This window comes from Mustelus asterias, unplaced genomic scaffold (genome assembly GCF_964213995.1).
Source record: "Mustelus asterias unplaced genomic scaffold, sMusAst1.hap1.1 HAP1_SCAFFOLD_481, whole genome shotgun sequence".
Classification (NCBI taxonomy): Eukaryota; Metazoa; Chordata; class Chondrichthyes; order Carcharhiniformes; family Triakidae; genus Mustelus; species Mustelus asterias.
This window is the reverse complement of record NW_027590433.1, coordinates 91,240-109,432: the sequence shown is the minus strand read 5'-3', so window position 1 is coordinate 109,432 and position 18,193 is coordinate 91,240. Positions and strand designations below refer to the sequence as shown.

Below are 18,193 nucleotides of genomic sequence, written 5' to 3'. Positions count from 1 at the left end.
CGTGACAATCATCTGGGGGGAAATTTGAGGAGAAATCCACAGAGGATCGATTGAGTTGCATCTGCCACTTGGTTTCAGAGTGGGGCTTGTCTGATCACAGCCAACCTGTGGGTTTAAAGGAACCATGTGTTTACTGAGAACATTATAGCATAAGGAATTTTAAATCTATGTTATTCTTGAAATCTGGATACATTTGTGAAGGTAAGTGTGAGTCAAGGAGTATTTTGTTATCGTCAAACTCTTCGTGTTTAATAAATATTTTGTTAAAAGCTAATTGGCAGTCCTGTGATTCTGTTCCTTTATGTTTTCTACAAAAAGTAAAAGTTGCAGTCTTTTGAGCCAGTGTTCCATCCTGGAATCATCCTGTCCAATTATAACATCAACTGGGATCGTAACACTCACCATCTTGACTTCAAAATATATCGCTGTTCCTTCGCTGTCACTCGGTCAAAATCCTGGAGCTTCCTCCCAAACAAGTGTGGGTGTCCCTATGCCACAGGGATTGGCCAGGATTGACAAAGACTGCTGGAGGCAAGGCTATTGGTTAATATAACTTTTTATTGCACCTTCTTCTAAATATGTACAGCACAAGGCTCAGCATAGAACCATCTCTCAGCAAACTCTTATCATCTGATCTTACATCACTGGGTAGAATATTTACAAATTTAACATTAACCCTTTACACTGCACCAAGTCTTCAGTCAGCCTCCTAACATCCCCTCAGTGCCAGTTGTCTGATTTATCAATTGATGTTTCTGAGATTCACCTTGGGACACTCTCCTACATTGAAGGTCTGATGTAAACAAAAGTTATTTTTTAAATCTCATTGTAACAGACTGAGGAAGTCAGGATTAAAACAAAATCTGGGTAAATGGAGTTAGGTCACAGATCAGCCATGACCTCAGTGAATGAGAGAACAGGCTTGAGGGATAAATGACCTCCTCCTGTTCCTGGTAAACTTGGACTCAGACACCAGCTGATGAATGGAAAGTGATGGGAGACCTGGGGAGAAGAGACTTCATCAGAAACCAGCACTGGAGCAGAGTTAGAGAGTGGGAGAAGCCTGGGAGAAACTACACAGGAACTGGAGTTGGTTGTTCAGCTCTTCCAGTCCGCTCTGTCATTCATAGAAATCATAGAAACCCTACAGTGCAGAAGGAGGCCATTCGGCCCATCGAGTCTGCACCGACCACAATCCCACCCAGGCCCTACCCACACATATTTACCTGCTAATCCCTCTAACCCACGCATCTCAGGACTCTAAGGGGCAATTTTTAACCTGGCCAATCAACCTAACCTGCACATCTTTGGACTGTGGGAGGAAACCGGGGCACCCGGAGGAAACCCACGCAGACACGAGGAGAATGTGCAAACTCCACACAGACAGTGAACCGAGCCGGGAATCGAACCCGGGACCCTGGAGCTGTGAAGCAGCAGTGCTAACCACTGTGCTACCGTGCCGCCCAGTTAGACCCTGGCTGAACAATCAGATTGGCAAGATTTATTTGATTCTATTCTGTAGATTAAGCTGCAGCTCAGTTTTTTGGGAAATTAACATCAGCAGAAACAAACTCCAACTATCACAATGGGAACATGTGAATTAGGAGCAGGAGAAGGCCACTCGGCCCCTCGAGCCTGCTCCACCATTCAATAGGGTCCCGGCTGATGTGATTGTAGCTTCAACTCCACTTTCCTTCTTACCCCTCACACCCTTTGACTCTCGTCAATCAAGAATCTATTAAATTCAGACTTCAGAATATTCAGTGAGCCAGCCTCCACCACTCTCTGTGGAAGAGAATTCCACACTGTAACAACCCTCTGAGAGAAAAGGTTTCTCCTCATCCCAGTCTTAAATGGGAGACCCCGTATTTTTAAACTGTGCCTCTAGTTCTCCTCTCTCTACAATCAACATCCACTCTGTCAAGTCCCCTCTGAATTTTATGTTTCAATCAGATCCTCTCTCATTCTTCTAAACCCCTTTCGATACAGGCCGAACATGTCCAACATTTCCTTGTATGATAACACCCTCATCCCGTGAATCAGTCAACTAAACCTTCTCTGAACTACTTCTCACACAAGTCCTCTCTTAAGTAAGGAGACCAAAACTGTACACCGTGCTCTAGATGTGGTCTCACCAATACCCTGAACAAATGCAGCAAAACATCTCTGCAATAAACAACAATTCATTTACCTTTCTAATCATTTGCTGGATCCACACACTAACTTTTCCTGATTACGGTACCAGGACACCCAGATCCCTCTGTACCTCAAAGTTCTGCAATCTCTCTCTGTTTAAATAATCAGCTGCTTTTCCATCCTTCCTGCCAAATGGACAAGTTCACATTATCCAAAAATCTTGTTCCAGTTGCCAACTTTTTGCCCACTCACTGACCCTATCTATATCGCTTTGCAGGCTTGTTATGGTCATTCACATCTCACTTTCCTACCTACCTTTGTGTTATCAACAAATTTTGATCCTGTCATCCACATCATGAAAATAGTTTGTCAATAGTTGAGGGCCCAGCACTGGTCCCTGTGGCACTCCACAGGCTACACTTTGCCATCCCAAAAATGACTTGTTTCTCCCTCCTCTCTGTTTCCGATTAGCTCATCAATCCTCTATCCATGCTAATATAAAGAATCAACATGGATAAAATGCTAATATGCCTTATGCTACGAATTCTTATTAAGTGTGGTAAACATTGATGTGGCACCTTGTCAAATGCCTTCTGGAAAACTAAATACACCACATCCACAGGTTCCACTTTATCCACATTGCTTGTTACTTCCTCAAAGAATCCAACACATCAATTAACAGGATGTCCCTTGCACAAAACCATGTTGACTCTGCCTGATTGCACGGAGATTATCTGTGTCCCATCCCAGTCTCCTTAATAACAGAATGAACATGATTCAGTCCTGCATGGGATTAGCAGCAACAGCAGAATCCAACCCCTGCAGTGACTTGTGAACTTGCTGGTGTCTCAGCAGATTGGCTGACCGAGCAAATCTCTTCCCACATACGGAGCAGGTGAACGATCTCTCTCCCGTGTGAACCTGCTGGTGTCTCAGCAGGTGGGATGACTGAGTGAACCTTTTCCCACATATGGAGCAGGTGAATGATCTCTCCCCAGTGTGAATTTGCTGGTGTCTCAGCAGGTCCTTAGTGCTTTTAAAGCTCTTCTCACAGTCAGAACATTTAAAAGGTCTCTGATCAGTGTGGACCAGTTGATGTGCAATGAGCTGGGGTGGCTGAGTGAATCGTTTCCCACATGTGGAGCAAGTGAAGGGTTTCTCCCCAGTGTGAATCCGCTCGTGTATCAGAAGCTGGGCTGAATCAGTGAATCCCTTCCCACACACACAGCAAATGAATGGTTTCTCCCCGGTGTGAACTCGCTGGTGTCTCAGACAGTGGGATGAATGGGTGAATCCCATCCCACACACCGAGCAGGTGAACGGTTTCTCCCCAGTGTGAACTCGCTGGTGTGTCACCAAATCCTGTTTACTTTTAAAGCTCTTCTCACAGTCAGAACACTGAAATGGTCTCTTATCAGAGTGAACTCGCTGGTGTGTTTGCAGCTGGGATAAACGTCCGAATCTCCTCTCACACACGGAGCAGGTGAATGGCTTCTCCCCAGTGTGAGTGCGCTGATGGACTTGTAAATCATTTTTACTTTTAAATCTCTTCTCACAGTCAGAACATTGAAATGGTCTCTGATCAGTGTGAACAAGTTGGTGTGTCAGAAGGTGGGATGACTGAGTGAATCCCTTCCCACACACTGAGCAGGAGGACGGTCTCACCACCATGTGAGTGCGCTGGTGTCTCAGGAGGTCCTTTGTGCTTTTAAAGCTTTTCTCACAATCAGAACACTGAAACAGTCTCTGATCGGAGTGAACCTCCCGGTGAATCAGGAGGCTTGATAAAGCATGACATCTCCTCCCACATTCGAGGCAGGTGAACGGCCTCTCACCAGTGTGAACACGCCGGTGTGTATAGAGGCTGGATGAGTAAGCAAATCCTTTCCCACACTCAGAGCAGGTGAACGGCCTCTCTCCAGTGTGAATGCGATGATGAATATCCAATTCGGACGGGTAATTGAATCCCCTCCCACAGTCCACACATTTCAGTGGTTTCTCTGTGGTGCGGGTGTCCTCATGTGACTCCAGGTTGGATGATGAGTTGAAGCCTCGTTTACACAGAATGTGTGTCGGGTCACTACTCAGTTAGAATGATGTGATTATTTTTCAGACTTGTTAAACCACTTTCCACATTCAGCACATTGGAAACTCTCAGGTGTGTTTGTGTGTCTAGGTGCTTTTTCAGTCACACTGATGTTTGAAATCTTTGCCCGCAGACAGAATGAACATTTCTCCTTCTGTAGACAAAGGCTGATGATATTCAGTTTCTGATGAATCAAATCACTGAAACAGATCTTGATGTGAAGTTTGGTTTGAGTTTCACATCTGTAAATCCTGCTTCATAATACCCTGCAAAAACAGTTTACAAATACCATCACTGTCAGTGCAGGATAGAAATTCTGAACAGACAATTCATAGTTTCTCTGGAACATATTTTCCTCTCTTGTTCCCCCAAATCTATAAATCCCCGTCCCACACACTCTACCTCCTCCCCTGGACTGAAATCCAAACCCATCTCAACATCTCCACCATTTCTTCCCTCCACTCCCAGTTTTCCCCCTCCCTCTCCTCTGTCTGGGTTCAGTTCTTGATGTGGAAATCTCACTAACTGTCCTGGCTGGAGACAGTACACATCTCTTTAACCTGTGCTTAACCCTCTCTCCACTCACATTGTCTGTACCTTTAAGACTTGATTGCCTGTAAAGACTCACATTCCAACCATTATCTTGTAAATTGAGTTTGTGTCAATATATATGCCCCGTTTATGAACACAAGTCCGACTCACCTGATGAAGGAGCAGTGATCCGAAAGCGAGTGGCTTTTGCTACCAAATAAACCTGTTGGTCTTTAACCTGGTGTTGTGAGACTTCTTACTGGGTTCAGTTCTCCAGCTGCTGTCTGCAGACTGACAATAAAACCAATGGGTCTTATTGGGGGTGTTGGGGCCTCCAGCGGGTGTTTGTGAATCCTCCCCGCCCACCTCCCAGGGTTTCCTTCCTTCCCAGAGATCAGAGTCCTCATTGATTTGATTATTGTCCCCCTCCCCCATCCTCTGATGTGAACCATCCTCCAGTGGCTGAGCCAGGATGGGGCCGTTAACCTGGGCCTGTTCCCGGGAGGGAGGGAGGGAGAAGCCCCGCAGCTGCAAACCAGGGAGCTGACAATGATTCTGAAGGGTTTGCGGATCCACAAAGTGTTTCCAAATCCTCCCAGCCACCGCCTAACGCTGACTCCGCTTCTCCGGGACAAACAAGCGCCAAGGACAGCAATGACACTGCGCATGCTCCACATCACAATGCCCGGGGACTGATTGACGGCGGCTCCGGACCAATAGGAAGAGGGGGCGGGACTGGGGGACCGAGCGGGAGCGGCTGGTCCTCCAACCAATCGGAGTGAATGAGGGGCGGGTCTGGAGGTCCGAGCGGGAGCGGCTGGTCCTCCAACCAATCGGAGTGAATGAGGGGCGGGACCTGAAGCATGCGCAGTGCGGGTAATGGCGACGGACGGACGGTTTTAACTCGGAACCGAGATCAATACGAGGTAGAGGGCGGTGCGCGGGGAATGATAAATATGGCGGGTGGGTGGAGAGACTTTGTAAACATGTTGTTCAAACCCAAACCCCGGAAATGAACTTCCCGGTCCCCCGCTTTGTACCAAATGGAGCGGCAGCTTGTAGTGTTAGACCCGGGCTGACTGCCGCCATTGAGGCTGCATGTGGGAGGCCGGCAGGGATTGTGATCGGAGAGTGAAGCCCTGATATCACAATGGAATGGGTGTGAGTGTGAGGTCACAATGGAATGGGTGAGGTTGTGACGTCACAATGGAATGGGTGAGAGTTCCAGATGAGCTGAGACTGGGCTGGAGTCGGGCGATGGCACTGACATGTGGCCCGGTGGCGCAGTGGTTAGTGCAGCTGCCTAACAGCGCTAGGGACCCGGGTTCAATTCCAGCCTCGGGACGCTGTCTGTGCAGAGTTTCTACATTCCCCCCGTGTCTGTGTGGGTTTCCTCCGGGTGTTCCGGTTTCCTTCCACAGTCTAAAGCTGTGCCGGTTAGACGGATTGGTCATGATAAATTGTCACTTGGTATCAGGGGGATTAACAGGTAAATGTGTGGATAGTGCCTGGATGGGATTGTTGTCGGTGCAGGCTCGATGGGCTGAATGGCCTCCTCCTACACTGTATTTTATTATTCATTATTATTAATTAATGACTATTCTGATTTCCAGCTGTTTCTGAGTTTTAACTGTATCCTCTATTGTGAACACCGAAGCAAAATACTTGTTCAATTCATCTCCCAGCTCCTTATTTTTCTTTATCAATTCCTGGACTCACTTTCTATTAGACAGTTAAGAAATGAGGTCGAGCAAGTGACTGAAGTGTCAGTCAGGGAGCACTATTGGGAGCACCAATAGTTTCAAAATAGTTCTGGAAAAAGATAGGACAGGTCCACAGGTCAAGGCCCTAAACTGGAGCAGGGCCACTTTTGTGGGCATTAGGCAGGATCTGGTAGATGTCGATTAGGTGAGTTTGTTTGAAGGGAAAGGAATGACTGGCAAATGGGAGGTTTTAAAAGTGTGATATCAAGAGTCCAGAGGCAGTATATTCCTGTTAAGATGAAGGGAAAGAATGGTAAATTTAGGGATCTCTGGCAGACAAGGGACATTGAGGCTCTGGTCAGGTAAAAGAAGGAAGCAGACATTGGGTTTAGGCAATCGGGGACAAGTGAATCACTCTGACTATAAAAAGTGTAAGAAAATACTGAAGAGGGAAATCAGGAGGACAAAAAGAGGGTATGATATGGATCTGGCAGGTAAGATTAAAGAAAATTCCAAGAGGTTCTATAGCTATATTAAGAGTAAAAGTGTGGCGAGAGAGAGAATAGATCCCCTTAATAATCAGTGTGGCCATCTGTGTGTGGAGCCACAGGAGATGGGTGAGATTTTTAATGAATACTTCTCCTCTGTGTTTACTGCGGAGAGCACCATGGGTGCGAAAGAAATAAGGGAAACAAGTGGTGATGTCTTGGGCACACGCATGTTATTTGGGAGGAGGTATCTGCAGCCTTATAAAAGCAAATTACTGCGGATGCTGGAATCTGAAACCAAGAGAGAAAATGCTGGAAAATCTCAGCAGGTCTGGCAGCATCTGTAAGGAGAGAAAAGAGCTGATGTTTCTTGTCTAAATGACCCTTTGTCAAAGCTCTGAAACATCAGTTCTTTTCTCTCCATACAGATGCTGCCAGACCTGCTGAGAATGGGGAGAGAGTGTGTGGGATGGAGATTTACAGCTTTTGGGGAATGAGAGAGGAAAGAATGTTCCATAAAAATTGTCTGTTCTGAATTTCTATCCTGCACTGACACTGATGACTTTTGGAAACTCATTTTACAGGATCTTGAAAGAGGAATCACAGGCCGAAATCTCAAACGTCATGTCTAGATCTGACAGAGTCATATTCCTTGGGACCTCAATATCATCGGACTTTGAATCCAGAAGGAGAAATGATTGTCCAGTCTGTCGATTTGAAAAGATTTGAAATGTCAGTGTGAGTGAAAAAGCATCGACACACTGCCACACTTGAGTGAGAGTGTTCCAATGCACTGACTAAAGAGCTTTAACCAGTTACACAGTCTGAATAAATATCACACCATTCACAGCGGGTAGAGACTGTAATCTTGTTCTGTGTGTGGACGAAGTTTCAACTAATTGTCCACCCAAGAGAGAGGCAAGGACACCTGCACCATGGAGAAACCATGGAAATGTGCGGACTGTGGGAAGGGATACAGAGCCCCATCAGAGCTGGAAGCTCATCGGCGCATCCACACCGGGGAGAGACCATTCACCTGCTCTCAATGTGGGAAGGGATTCATTCAGTTATCCGACCTGCAGTCACACCAGCGAGTTCACACTGGGGAGAGACCATTCACCTGCTCTCAATGTGGGAAGGGATTCATTCAGTTATCCGACCTGCAGAGACACCAGCGAGTTCACACTGGGGAGAGGTCATTCACCTGCTCTCAGTGTGGGAAGGGATTCACTCGGTTATCCCTTCTGCAGACACACCAGCAAGTTCACACTGGGGAGAGACCATTCACCTGCTCTCAGTGTGGGAAGGGATTCCCTCGGTTATCCCACCTACAGACACACCAGCAAGTTCACACTGGGGAGAGACCATTCACCTGCTCTCAGTGTGGGAAGGGATTCACTCGGGTATCCAACCTGCGGGCACACCAGCGAGTTCACACTGGGGAGAGGCCATTCACCTGCTCCCAGTGTGGGAAGGGATTCACTCAGTTATCCAGCCTGCTGACACACCAGCGAGTTCACACTGGGGAGTGGCCGTTCACCTGCTCTGTGTGTGGGAAGGGTTTCAGCGTTTCATCCCGGCTGCTGAGACATCAACAAGTTCACGAGTGATGACAGTGGTTGGATTCTGCTGTTATTGTTTCTGCTGTCAGTTGCATCCAGGACTGCATTTTGTTCATTCTCACAGTTGGTCAATGGGAAGGGTCAGAGGGTTTCTTTGTGCTGGACAGGCCGGTCTCAGCCTCCAGTGGGCTGATGCTATTTGTGTCTTTTTGCGAATACCTGGTTTCAAATGTCACAAGGATCACAGAGTGACAGGGTGTTAGGAAGTTTAGAGATATTTAGTCAGAAGAAAACAGAGGTTGGCAGTGCAAAGGTACATTTCTGAATGGAGGGCTGTGACAAGTGACATTCCTCAGCGATCAGTGCTGGGACTTTTACTGTTTGTAATATATATAAATGATTTGGAGGAAAATGTAACTGGTTTGATTGGTAAGTTTGTGGATGACACAAAGGTTGGTGGAATTGCGGATAGCGATGGGGACTGGCAAAGGATACAGCAGGATATAGATTAGTTGGAGACTTGGGCGGAGAGATGGCAGATGAAGTTTAATCTGGACAAATGTGAGGTAATGCATTTTGGAAGGTCTAATACAGATGGGAAATATACAGTAAATGGCAGAACCCTTAAGAATATTCATAGGCAGAGGGATCTGGGTGTACAGGTACACAGGTCATTGAAAGTGGCAATGCAGGTGGAGAAGATAATCAAGAAGGCATACGGCATGCTTGCCTTCATTGGCCGGGGCATTGAGTTTAAAAATTGGTAAGTCATGTTGCAGCTTTATAGAACCTTAGTTAGACCGCACTTGGAATCTAGTGTTCAATTCTGGTCATCACACTACCAGAAGGATATGGAGGCTTTGGAGAGGGTACGGAAAATATTTATCAGGATGTTGTCTGGTGTGGAGGGCATTAGCTATGAGGAGAGGTTGGAGAAACTTGGTTTGTTCTCACTGGAACGACGGAGGTTGAGGGGGGTGACCTGATAGAAGTCTACAAGATTATGAGAGGAATGGACAGAGTGGATAATCAGAAGCTTTTTCGCAGGGTGGAAGAGTCAATGACTAGGGGGCATTGTTTTAGGGTGCGAGGGGCAAGGTTTAAAGGAGATGTACAAGGCAGGTTTTTTTACACAGAGGGTGGTGGGTGCCTGGAACCCGTTGCCGGGGGAGGTAGTGGAAGCAGATATGATCGTGACTTTTAAGATGTGTCTTGACAAATATAAGAATAGCATAGGAATAGAGGGATGTGGTCCCCGGAAAGGTATTTGCGGAAGGATATATTGGCCTTGGAGGCAGTGCAGAGAAGGTTCACCAGGTTGATACCAGAGATGAGGGGTGTTGATGATGAGGAGAGACTGAGCAGATTGGGTTTGTACTCGTTGGAATTTAGAAGGCTGAGGGGGGATCTTATAGAGACCTATAAGATAATGAAGGGGCGGGATAGGGTAGAGGTGGAGAGATTCTTTCCACTTAGAAAGGAAGCTAGAACTAGAGGGCACAGCCTCAAAATAAAGGGGGGTCAGTTTAGGACAGAGTTGAGGAGGAACTTCTTCTTCTCAGAGGGTGGTGAATCTCTGGAATTCTCTGCCCACTGAAGTGGTGGAGGCTACCTCGTTGAATATGTTTAAATCACGGATAGATGGATTCCTGATCGGTAAGGGAATTAGGGGTTATGGGGATTAGGCGGGTAAGTGGAACTGATCCACTTCAGGTCAGCCATGATCTTATTGAATGGTGGGGCAGGCTCGAGGGGCTAGATGGCCTACTCCTGCTCCTATTTCTTATGTTCTTAAAGGTAGGGGGTTTTAGTTCAGACGGGCAGCATGGTTGCTGCAGGCTTGGAGGGCCAAAGGCCTTGTTTCTGTGCTGTAATTTTCTTTGTTCTTCGTTCTGTTTGGAACACCCCAAATGCCCATCCAATTTCCTTTTTAATTGTTTATTGTCTCCACTTCCTCCTCGTAGGCAGCGGGTTTCAGGTCATTACCATTCGCTGCATCACAATATTCTTCCTCACATCTCTCCCCCCCCTCCCCCCCCCACCATTCTCCCCCCCCTCCCCCCCCCACCATTCTCCCCCTTGCATCTCTGACTCAAAACAAGAAATCTGTGTCCCCTTGTCGTCCTTGTCCCTTCAGCTCATGGGAACAGCTTTTCTTTGTCCACCTTATCTAAACCTGTCAGAATCTTGTCCACCTCTATCAAATCTCCCCTCAACCTCCTTTGCTCCAAGGGGAACAACCCCAGCCTGACATTGACAATAAAGAACAAACTAACAGAATATGTTAATACCTGAAATCAAATGGGAATGTTTAATTTCTGTTTTAAAGATATTGTGAATATATTGTCCTGGACAAAAAAGGAATTGGAATAACTCACCTTGGGTGTGGTTGAATGGAATATTTCAATCTGATATCCACCTACAGTCGAGTGAAAGTCTGGAATGTGTACAAAGAACAATACAGCACAGGAACAGGCCCTTCGGCCCTCCAAGCCTGCACCGATCATGTGTTCCTCGCTCGACCATCCGTTTGTATCCCTCTATTCCTAGTCCGTTCATGTGGCTATTTAGATAAGTTTTAAATGATCCTCGCGTGTCTGCCTCAACCACCTTGCTTGGTAGTGCATTCCACCACCCTCTGTGTAAAATACGTCCCCCGCATATCTGTATTGAACCTTGCCCCCCTTACCTTGAACTTGTGACCCCTTGTGTTTGTCATTTCTGACATGGGAAAAAGCTTCCAACTGTTCACCCTATCTCTCCCCTTCATAATTTTATAAATTTCTATTAGGTCGCCCCTCAACCTCCGTCTTTCCAGGGAGAACAACCCTAGTTTACTCAATCTCTCCTCATAGCTAATACCAGGTAACATCCTGGTAAACCTCCTCTGCACTCTCTCCAAAGCCTCCACGTCCTTCTGGTAGTGTGGCGACCAGAACTGGATGCAGTATTCCAAATGTGGCCGAACCAACGTTCTATATAACTGCAACATCATGTGCCAACTTTTATACTCTGCCCGTCCAATATAGGCAAGCATGCCATATGCCTTCTTCACCACTTTTTCCACCTGTGTGTTTCATTTGTTTTTTGTGGATGTTTGTCGATGTGTTTTATCATTGTTTTGGGCTACATTTGTTAAGGTTTATCTTTCTGGAGAATTAACCTTACCTTGAGTCTTTAATTAAAGGCATTTTTGGAAGTTTAAAAACAGGATCACAAGAACGCTTAAGTAATTAATTTTGGTTATTGTTGTTGTAAAGCACATGCTAAGTTTCTCTGTTTGTGTATGGATGATATTTGTGTGTTGAATGCTTCAAGCTTTGAGGTTTTCTGTCTGTGATTTAAATCAAACAGATTTTTAACAAAGGAAGTGTGATCAATAAAACTTTTTTTGTTCTGAAGTTGTGAACCTGGAGCCATATTTACTGGCCGGAGACAGGATTCCAGGATATTTTACTAAACATGTGCGAATTTTAATCCGGATAAAACTCACTCATGAGAGAATGAGAGTTTTAATTTGTAATGGTTATTTAAAATTTGACACATGTGAAATGATTCTGACCAATCCTGTGTTGGATTGATCTTGGGTTAAACTTCCTGTCAGGTCCAAAGATTTATTCCTGACGCAAGTAACACAAAGAAAGGGAAAATTCTGGAATTGGATACTGAAAAGAGTTTAAAAAGAGAGAGTGTTAAATAGAAATATTGCCAGACCATGTGGTCATTAGATTAAAACAAAGGAAGAGTGCTAACGTCCATTTGAGAACTTTTAATCCACCCCATTTCTAACTAAGGGAGTCTATGTACAAAGAAAGCCCAAGAAAGACCCCCCCAAGGGGGGTCTGGAAAGCATCATGATGGGGGCACCTGTCCATGAGATGATCACAAAGCTCCATAATGCCCAGATACTAATTTTATTGAACGTATAATGTATGTAATCTATCACCATTCTGATTGGATTGTGTCCAGCCGGGATGGGCTGAGTAACTGGATAAGAATTGATGATATTCTGTGTTGGGTGGAGTTACACATGGTCAGCCCCTGTGGCTTCTCCCCGCTGGCGTAACTCAATAAGCTGTTTGTCGATTGAATCAGGCACAACACACTGGGTACATTACCACTTCATCCTTGGGAGTGGCCTGATAGGCCGTGGTCCAGACTCAATGTGGCCTTTGAGGGGTCGTTGTAAATGTGCATTGAAAATGGTTGGAAGCACAGATCACCAGGAAATGGTTCCAGCTTTGCCAGTTGACTCTGCTGTGGGAGTGGAAGAGGAATGTTCATGTACAGATTCTCAAACTACCTCTTCACCTCCCATTCCAGAAACACCATTACAAGATTTACCAGTGGTATTGTACAGGTCGCAATGCAACCACAAAGCTCCTGACAGACTTCCGTATTGTTAAAGACATTACTTTGTTGTATTTCTGTCCTGATGGGGGATTGAAATTTAAGGGGAGGAGAAGTATTACAGAGTGTTCTTCTCAACCTCTCTCCCTTCTGAGCACGTGCGGGCTTTGGGCAGGGTTTCAGTCTGCAAGTCCAGGCTGGTTCCAATGCTCCTGTTTCCTTTTGTTTGCCAATGATTTTTAAACGTTGTTATTTATTTATATAAAGAACATCCTGCTTTTAACAATGCATTTGACTACCTTATTTGTGGAATGAAGTTCCCACAATTGTAAAGCAGGAGATTAGTTAAATGGACAGCCTGAATTGTGTGATAATTGAAGAATAAATGATTCATTAATACAGTTGTTAGGCTGGAAATGTAAATTTGAACACAAAAGTTTATAACGTTTAGAATTATAAAGATATAAAGAATGTTTAAAATTCTGTGGGAATTATAAAATGTTACCTTCTGGCAGCAACAGAATAGAAAAAAACAGATAACAAGACTTGTTAGCGTGGCACGGTGCCACAATGGTTAGCACTGCTGCGTCACAGTGCCAGTGACCTGGGTTCGATTCCCGGCTTGGGTGACTATGAGGAGTCTGCACGTTCTCCCCCGTGTCTGCGTGGGTTTCCTCCGGGTGCTCCAGTTTCCTCCCACAGTCCGAAAAACGTGCTGGTTAGGTGCATTAGCCATGTTAAATTCTCAATCAGTGTAACCGATCAGTCGCCAGAGTGTGGCAACTAAGGGATTTTCATAGTAACCTCATTGCAGTGTTAACGTAAGCCGATTGGTGACGCTAATAAATAAACTTTAATACTTTGTTAACCTTGACTGGAGGGAATGAATCAGTTCCTGTTCAAGATGTCTCAACATTGAATGATTGATGTTAACCAATATTGGTCAACACCCCAAACGCGATGGGCCGAAGGGCCTCTTTCCATGCTGTAAAACTCTATGATCACCCACGTTGGCAGCACGTTCAAGATCATCATCAGTCACAACCCCCCTGTATCTTCACTAACTGAAACAGTCCATTTAAAACATTCTTAGTTGAGGAATGTAGCCATATTTCTGTTAGACTGGCAGCCTGCATGGAGATTTCCAGCTCTCTGTGTCCAGGACAGGAAGCAGTGAGCGTGGATCTGTCAATCAGCCTCAATCAGCACCTTCAGGAGAATTGGGAGGGTGAATATTAGATACAGCAGAGTGAGAATGGAGGGAGAGTGTGTGGGATGGAGAATCACAGCTTTTGGGGAATGAGAGAGGAAAGAATGTTCCATAGAAACTAGAATAGTCTGTTCTGAATTTCTATCCTGTGCTGACAGTGATGAATTTTGTAAATTGTTTTTACAGGATATTAGAAGAGGAATCACACCGATAAATCTTAACTATCACATCTCGATCTGACAGAGTCACTCGATTCCTTGGATACTAAATATCCTCAGCCTCTGAATGGGAAGGAGAAATGTTTGACCGGTCTGTCCACTGCAAGATTTTAAGCAGCAGTGTGACTGGAAAAACACCGGGACACAAACACACACCCGAGTGAGAGTGTTCCAGTGCACTGACAGTGGAAAGAGCTTTAACCAGTTACACAGCCTGAAAAAAACATTGCTGCATTCACAGTGGGGAGAGACTGTACCTGTGTTCTCTGTGTGGACAAGGCTTCAAATGATACAAGGAGACTGAAAATATGGAAAAACCGTGGAAATGTGAGGACTGTGGGAAGAGATACAAAGCGCCCTCTTTACTGGGAGCTCATCGGCGCAGCCACACTGGGGAGAGGCCGTTCACCTGCTGGGTGTGTGGGAAGGGATTCACTGATTCATCCACTCTGCAGAGACACCAGCAAGTTCACACTGGTGAGAGTGCATTCACCTGCTGTCAGTGTGGGAAGGGATTTACTCAGAAATCAAGCCTGCAGACACACCAGCGAGTTCACACTGGGGAGAGGCCATTCACCTGCTCTCAGTGTGGGAAGGGATTCAGTAAGTCATCCAACCTACAGAAACACCAGCGTGTTCACACAGGAGAGAGGCCATTCGGCTGCTCTGCATGTGGGAAAAGATTCACTCAGTTATCTCATCTGCGGGCACACCAGCGGGTTCACACTGGGGAGAGACCGTTCACCTGCTCTCAGTGGGTGAATCCCTTCCCACAGTTATCCCACCTGCAGACACACCAGCGAGATCACACTGGGGAGAGGCCGTACAGCTGCTTTCAGTGTGGGAAGGGATTCATTCATTTTTCAAACCTGCAGACACACCAGCGAGTTCACACTGGGGAGAGGCCATTCACCTGCCCTGTGTGTGGGAAGGGATTCACTCGGTTATCCACCCTGCAGTCACACCAGCGAGTTCACACCGGGGAGAGGCCATTCACCTGCTCTCCGTGTGGAAAGGGATTCACTCAGTTATCTAATCTGCGGAGACACCAGCGAGTTCACTCTCAAGAGAGGCCGTTCACCTGCCCTGTGTGTGGGAAGGGATTCACTTGGTTATCCACCCTGCAATCACACCAGCGAGTTCACACCGAGGAGAGACCATTCACCTGCTCTCAGTGTGGGAAGGAGTTCTGTGATTCATCCACCCTGCTGACACACCAGCGAGTTCACAAGTGAATATGGGGATTAGATTCTGCTGTTACTGTTTCTGCTCTCAATTACATCCGGGACTGCATTTTGTTCATTCTCACAGTTGGTCAATGGGGAGGGTCGGAGGGTTTCTTTCTGCTGGACTGGCCGGTCTCATGACTTTGCCTCCAGTGAGCTGATGCTCTTTGAGTCTTGTTGCGAATACCTGGTTTTAAATTTCACAAGGATCACAGAGTGACAGGGTGTTAGGAAGTTCAGAGATATTTCGTCAGCATTTCTGTTTGAAATCCCCCAAATGCCCATCCAATTTCCTTTGTAATTGTTTATTGTCTCCACTTCCTCCACCCTCGTAGGCAGCGAGTTCCAGGTCATTACCATTCGCTGCATCAAAATATTCTTCCTCACATCCCCCCCTACATCTCTGACCCAAAACCTTCAATCTGTGTCCCCCCTCGTCCTTGTCCCATCAGCTAATGGGAACAGCTTTTCTTTGTCCACCTTATCTAAACCTGTCAGAATCTTGTCCACCTCTATCAAATCTCCCCTCAACCTCCTTTGCTCCAAGCGGAACAACCCCAGCCTGACATCGACAATAAAGAACAAACTAACAGAATATGTTAATACTTGAAATCAAATGTGGAGGTCGAATTTCTGTTTTAAAAATATTGCAAACATATTGTCCTGGACAATAAAGGAATTGGAATAACTCACCTTGGGTGTGGGTGAAATGTGTTATGATCCAGGTCAGAAATCCAAGGTGTTTTACAAAATCAGCCTAGCCATAAGATTTGCACTTGAGTGAGTGTAAGATGTTTCACTCCAGGTACGATTCAAGTGACCCACTAGGAAGCTTTTATCAAACAAAGTTAATTTATGAACACAGTTAAAATATAATTAGAAAAAATAGCATAACTTTTACCAATTGCAATAAAAAGCAACCATGATCTTTCTTATATCAACCAGTGCAGCTTCGTGTTCTAAATCAAATAATCCCTACAAACATACACCCCATTCTAGGTTCTGCACAGAAAGCAGGTATGCTCACGTGATGCTGGATTTGGCAGCTTTTTAACACCTGCTGTGAATTCGCCCTTAAAATGTTGAATTCAAACTCTGCCTTCCCTGTCCTGGAACGTCCAAAACCTCGAGAAAGAGAGAGAGAGACTGCTTGCTTCTATCTTCCAGCTGGCAACTCTCAGGCAGCAGAATCTTCATTCCAGAGAGAGAGACGACAAACACTGCTTTCAGTTTGCAGTCCAGACAGCTTGTGACAAAATGAAACGAAAACTTTCTCCTGTTAAAAAACTGTGCAAAGACAGCACTGACCTTTCAATCAGGCTCCACCCAACAATTCCAAAAGGATCATAAAACTCCAGGTCACTGTATTAGCCCAGGCTGAAAATCAACAAGATGCCCATTACATTAGCTTCATTATATTCATAGAATAGAATCCCAAAGTGCAGAAGGAGGCCATTCAGCCCATCAAGCCTGCACTGACAATAATCCCAGCCTTTCTCCGTAACCCCACCTGTTCACCCTGCTAATCCCCCAGAAACTAGGGTCAATTTCGCATGGCCAATTAACCCAACCCACACATCTTTGGACTGTGGGAGGAAACCGGAGCATCTGGAGAAAACTCACGCAGACACAGGGAGAATGTGCAAACTCCACACAGACAGTGACCCAAGCCAGGAATCAAACCTGGATCTCTGGTGCTGTAAGGCAGCAGTGCTAACCACTGTGCCACCGTACTGCCATGTTGTTCTTTGTATTAGCCGAGTTGTAAATCAGTGAAGGCCAGCATAATATTTGGTCTGTGAAACACTCCGACATCCATGAACTTTGTTTTAAAGAAATCTACATTTGAAAGCCTGGTCACTGCATGAAATATCAGACCATAACTAACAGGGAGATAAGAAAGACAGACACTCACTTTGATCCTTTCGTCAGCACATCTGAGAGTTAACAATGTGTGACATGATTTTGGGATCGCGGAGTGAGTGTGCAGATGTGATTTGTTACATGTGAAAAATAACAAGCCTAAATTCATGGTGAGATGGAGTGAAGAGCGGGTCCCAAACACACACAGCTACTTGAGACACAGCAGGAGATGAAATGGTTCATGTGGCCAGGGGATTGAGACAACATTATGACATCATCAAGGCATTGACACACACTCCAGAGAGAAACTGAGTTCAAAACAATCAGGATCCAATTAAACACACTGCACATGCTCACAAAGTGAGGAAAATTAAAGTAAAATGGATAGTATTATAGATTGGGACAATGAAGGGCTTGGAAGAAATAATACTGAGTAAGAACTGTCCACAAGTTGGATAGGGGTAAAGAGAGAGCTGGAGAATCTTTTACATCCATGCTTGATCTGTTGCCTGAAGCATCTGTCCTTATGTACGAGTAACCTAGAACTCACGGTGCTCCTTCAGAAGAGAAGATCAAGTAGATGTTACCCCAGGCAGGGCCAGAACAGAACTGGAAAATAACGGAGTGAAATTGAGTGAGGAGTCAGCGACATAATTTTCCTCCCCTTCAAGGTGTAGACTTTAAGAATCCTGGGAGATCCCCTACTTGGGATTTTCTTGCTAATTCGTGAATTATATGACTGGCTGTGCATTGATTTTGAATTTGATTGTGACACTTCTCCTGTTTTTATTCCTGTTGTGATTGCACTCTGGGTAAGGAT

The 18,193-nt window shown here is 45.6% G+C and overlaps 2 protein-coding genes across 7 annotated transcripts in view; one reads left to right on the top strand and one right to left on the bottom strand.

Annotated features, from left to right (window-relative positions):
* LOC144486828 (uncharacterized) overlaps nt 1-16,202 on the top strand; it is a 66,010-nt gene extending 49,808 nt beyond the window's left edge. For 2 of the 6 annotated variants that reach the window (XM_078204852.1, XM_078204851.1), the window contains exon 2: nt 14,253-16,195. In XM_078204852.1, the coding sequence (XP_078060978.1) occupies nt 14,593-15,519 (927 nt within the window). In that variant the 5' untranslated portion in view covers nt 14,253-14,592 and the 3' untranslated portion in view covers nt 15,520-16,195. Of the gene's footprint in view, nt 1-5,774; nt 5,969-7,528; nt 7,683-14,252 lie in introns of those variants that run through there. The other 4 variants (XM_078204847.1, XM_078204848.1, XM_078204850.1 and 1 more) reach the window with 4 other exon arrangements.
* Nucleotides 543-5,417, bottom strand: LOC144486830 (uncharacterized). Its single transcript, XM_078204854.1, has 2 exons — nt 4,925-5,417; nt 543-4,488 (listed from the first exon to the last, which is right to left on the bottom strand). Exon 2 carries the CDS (start codon nt 3,805-3,807, stop codon nt 2,914-2,916), a length of 894 nt encoding a protein of 297 aa, XP_078060980.1. The 5' UTR covers nt 3,808-4,488; nt 4,925-5,417; the 3' UTR covers nt 543-2,913.
* Nucleotides 16,203-18,193: the final 1,991 nt, after the last annotated feature.

Coding starts and splice junctions, on each gene's coding strand:
- LOC144486830 (XM_078204854.1), bottom strand. CDS start 3,807: ATGGTGGTGAGACCGTCCTCCTGCTCAGTGTGTGGGAAGGGATTCACT.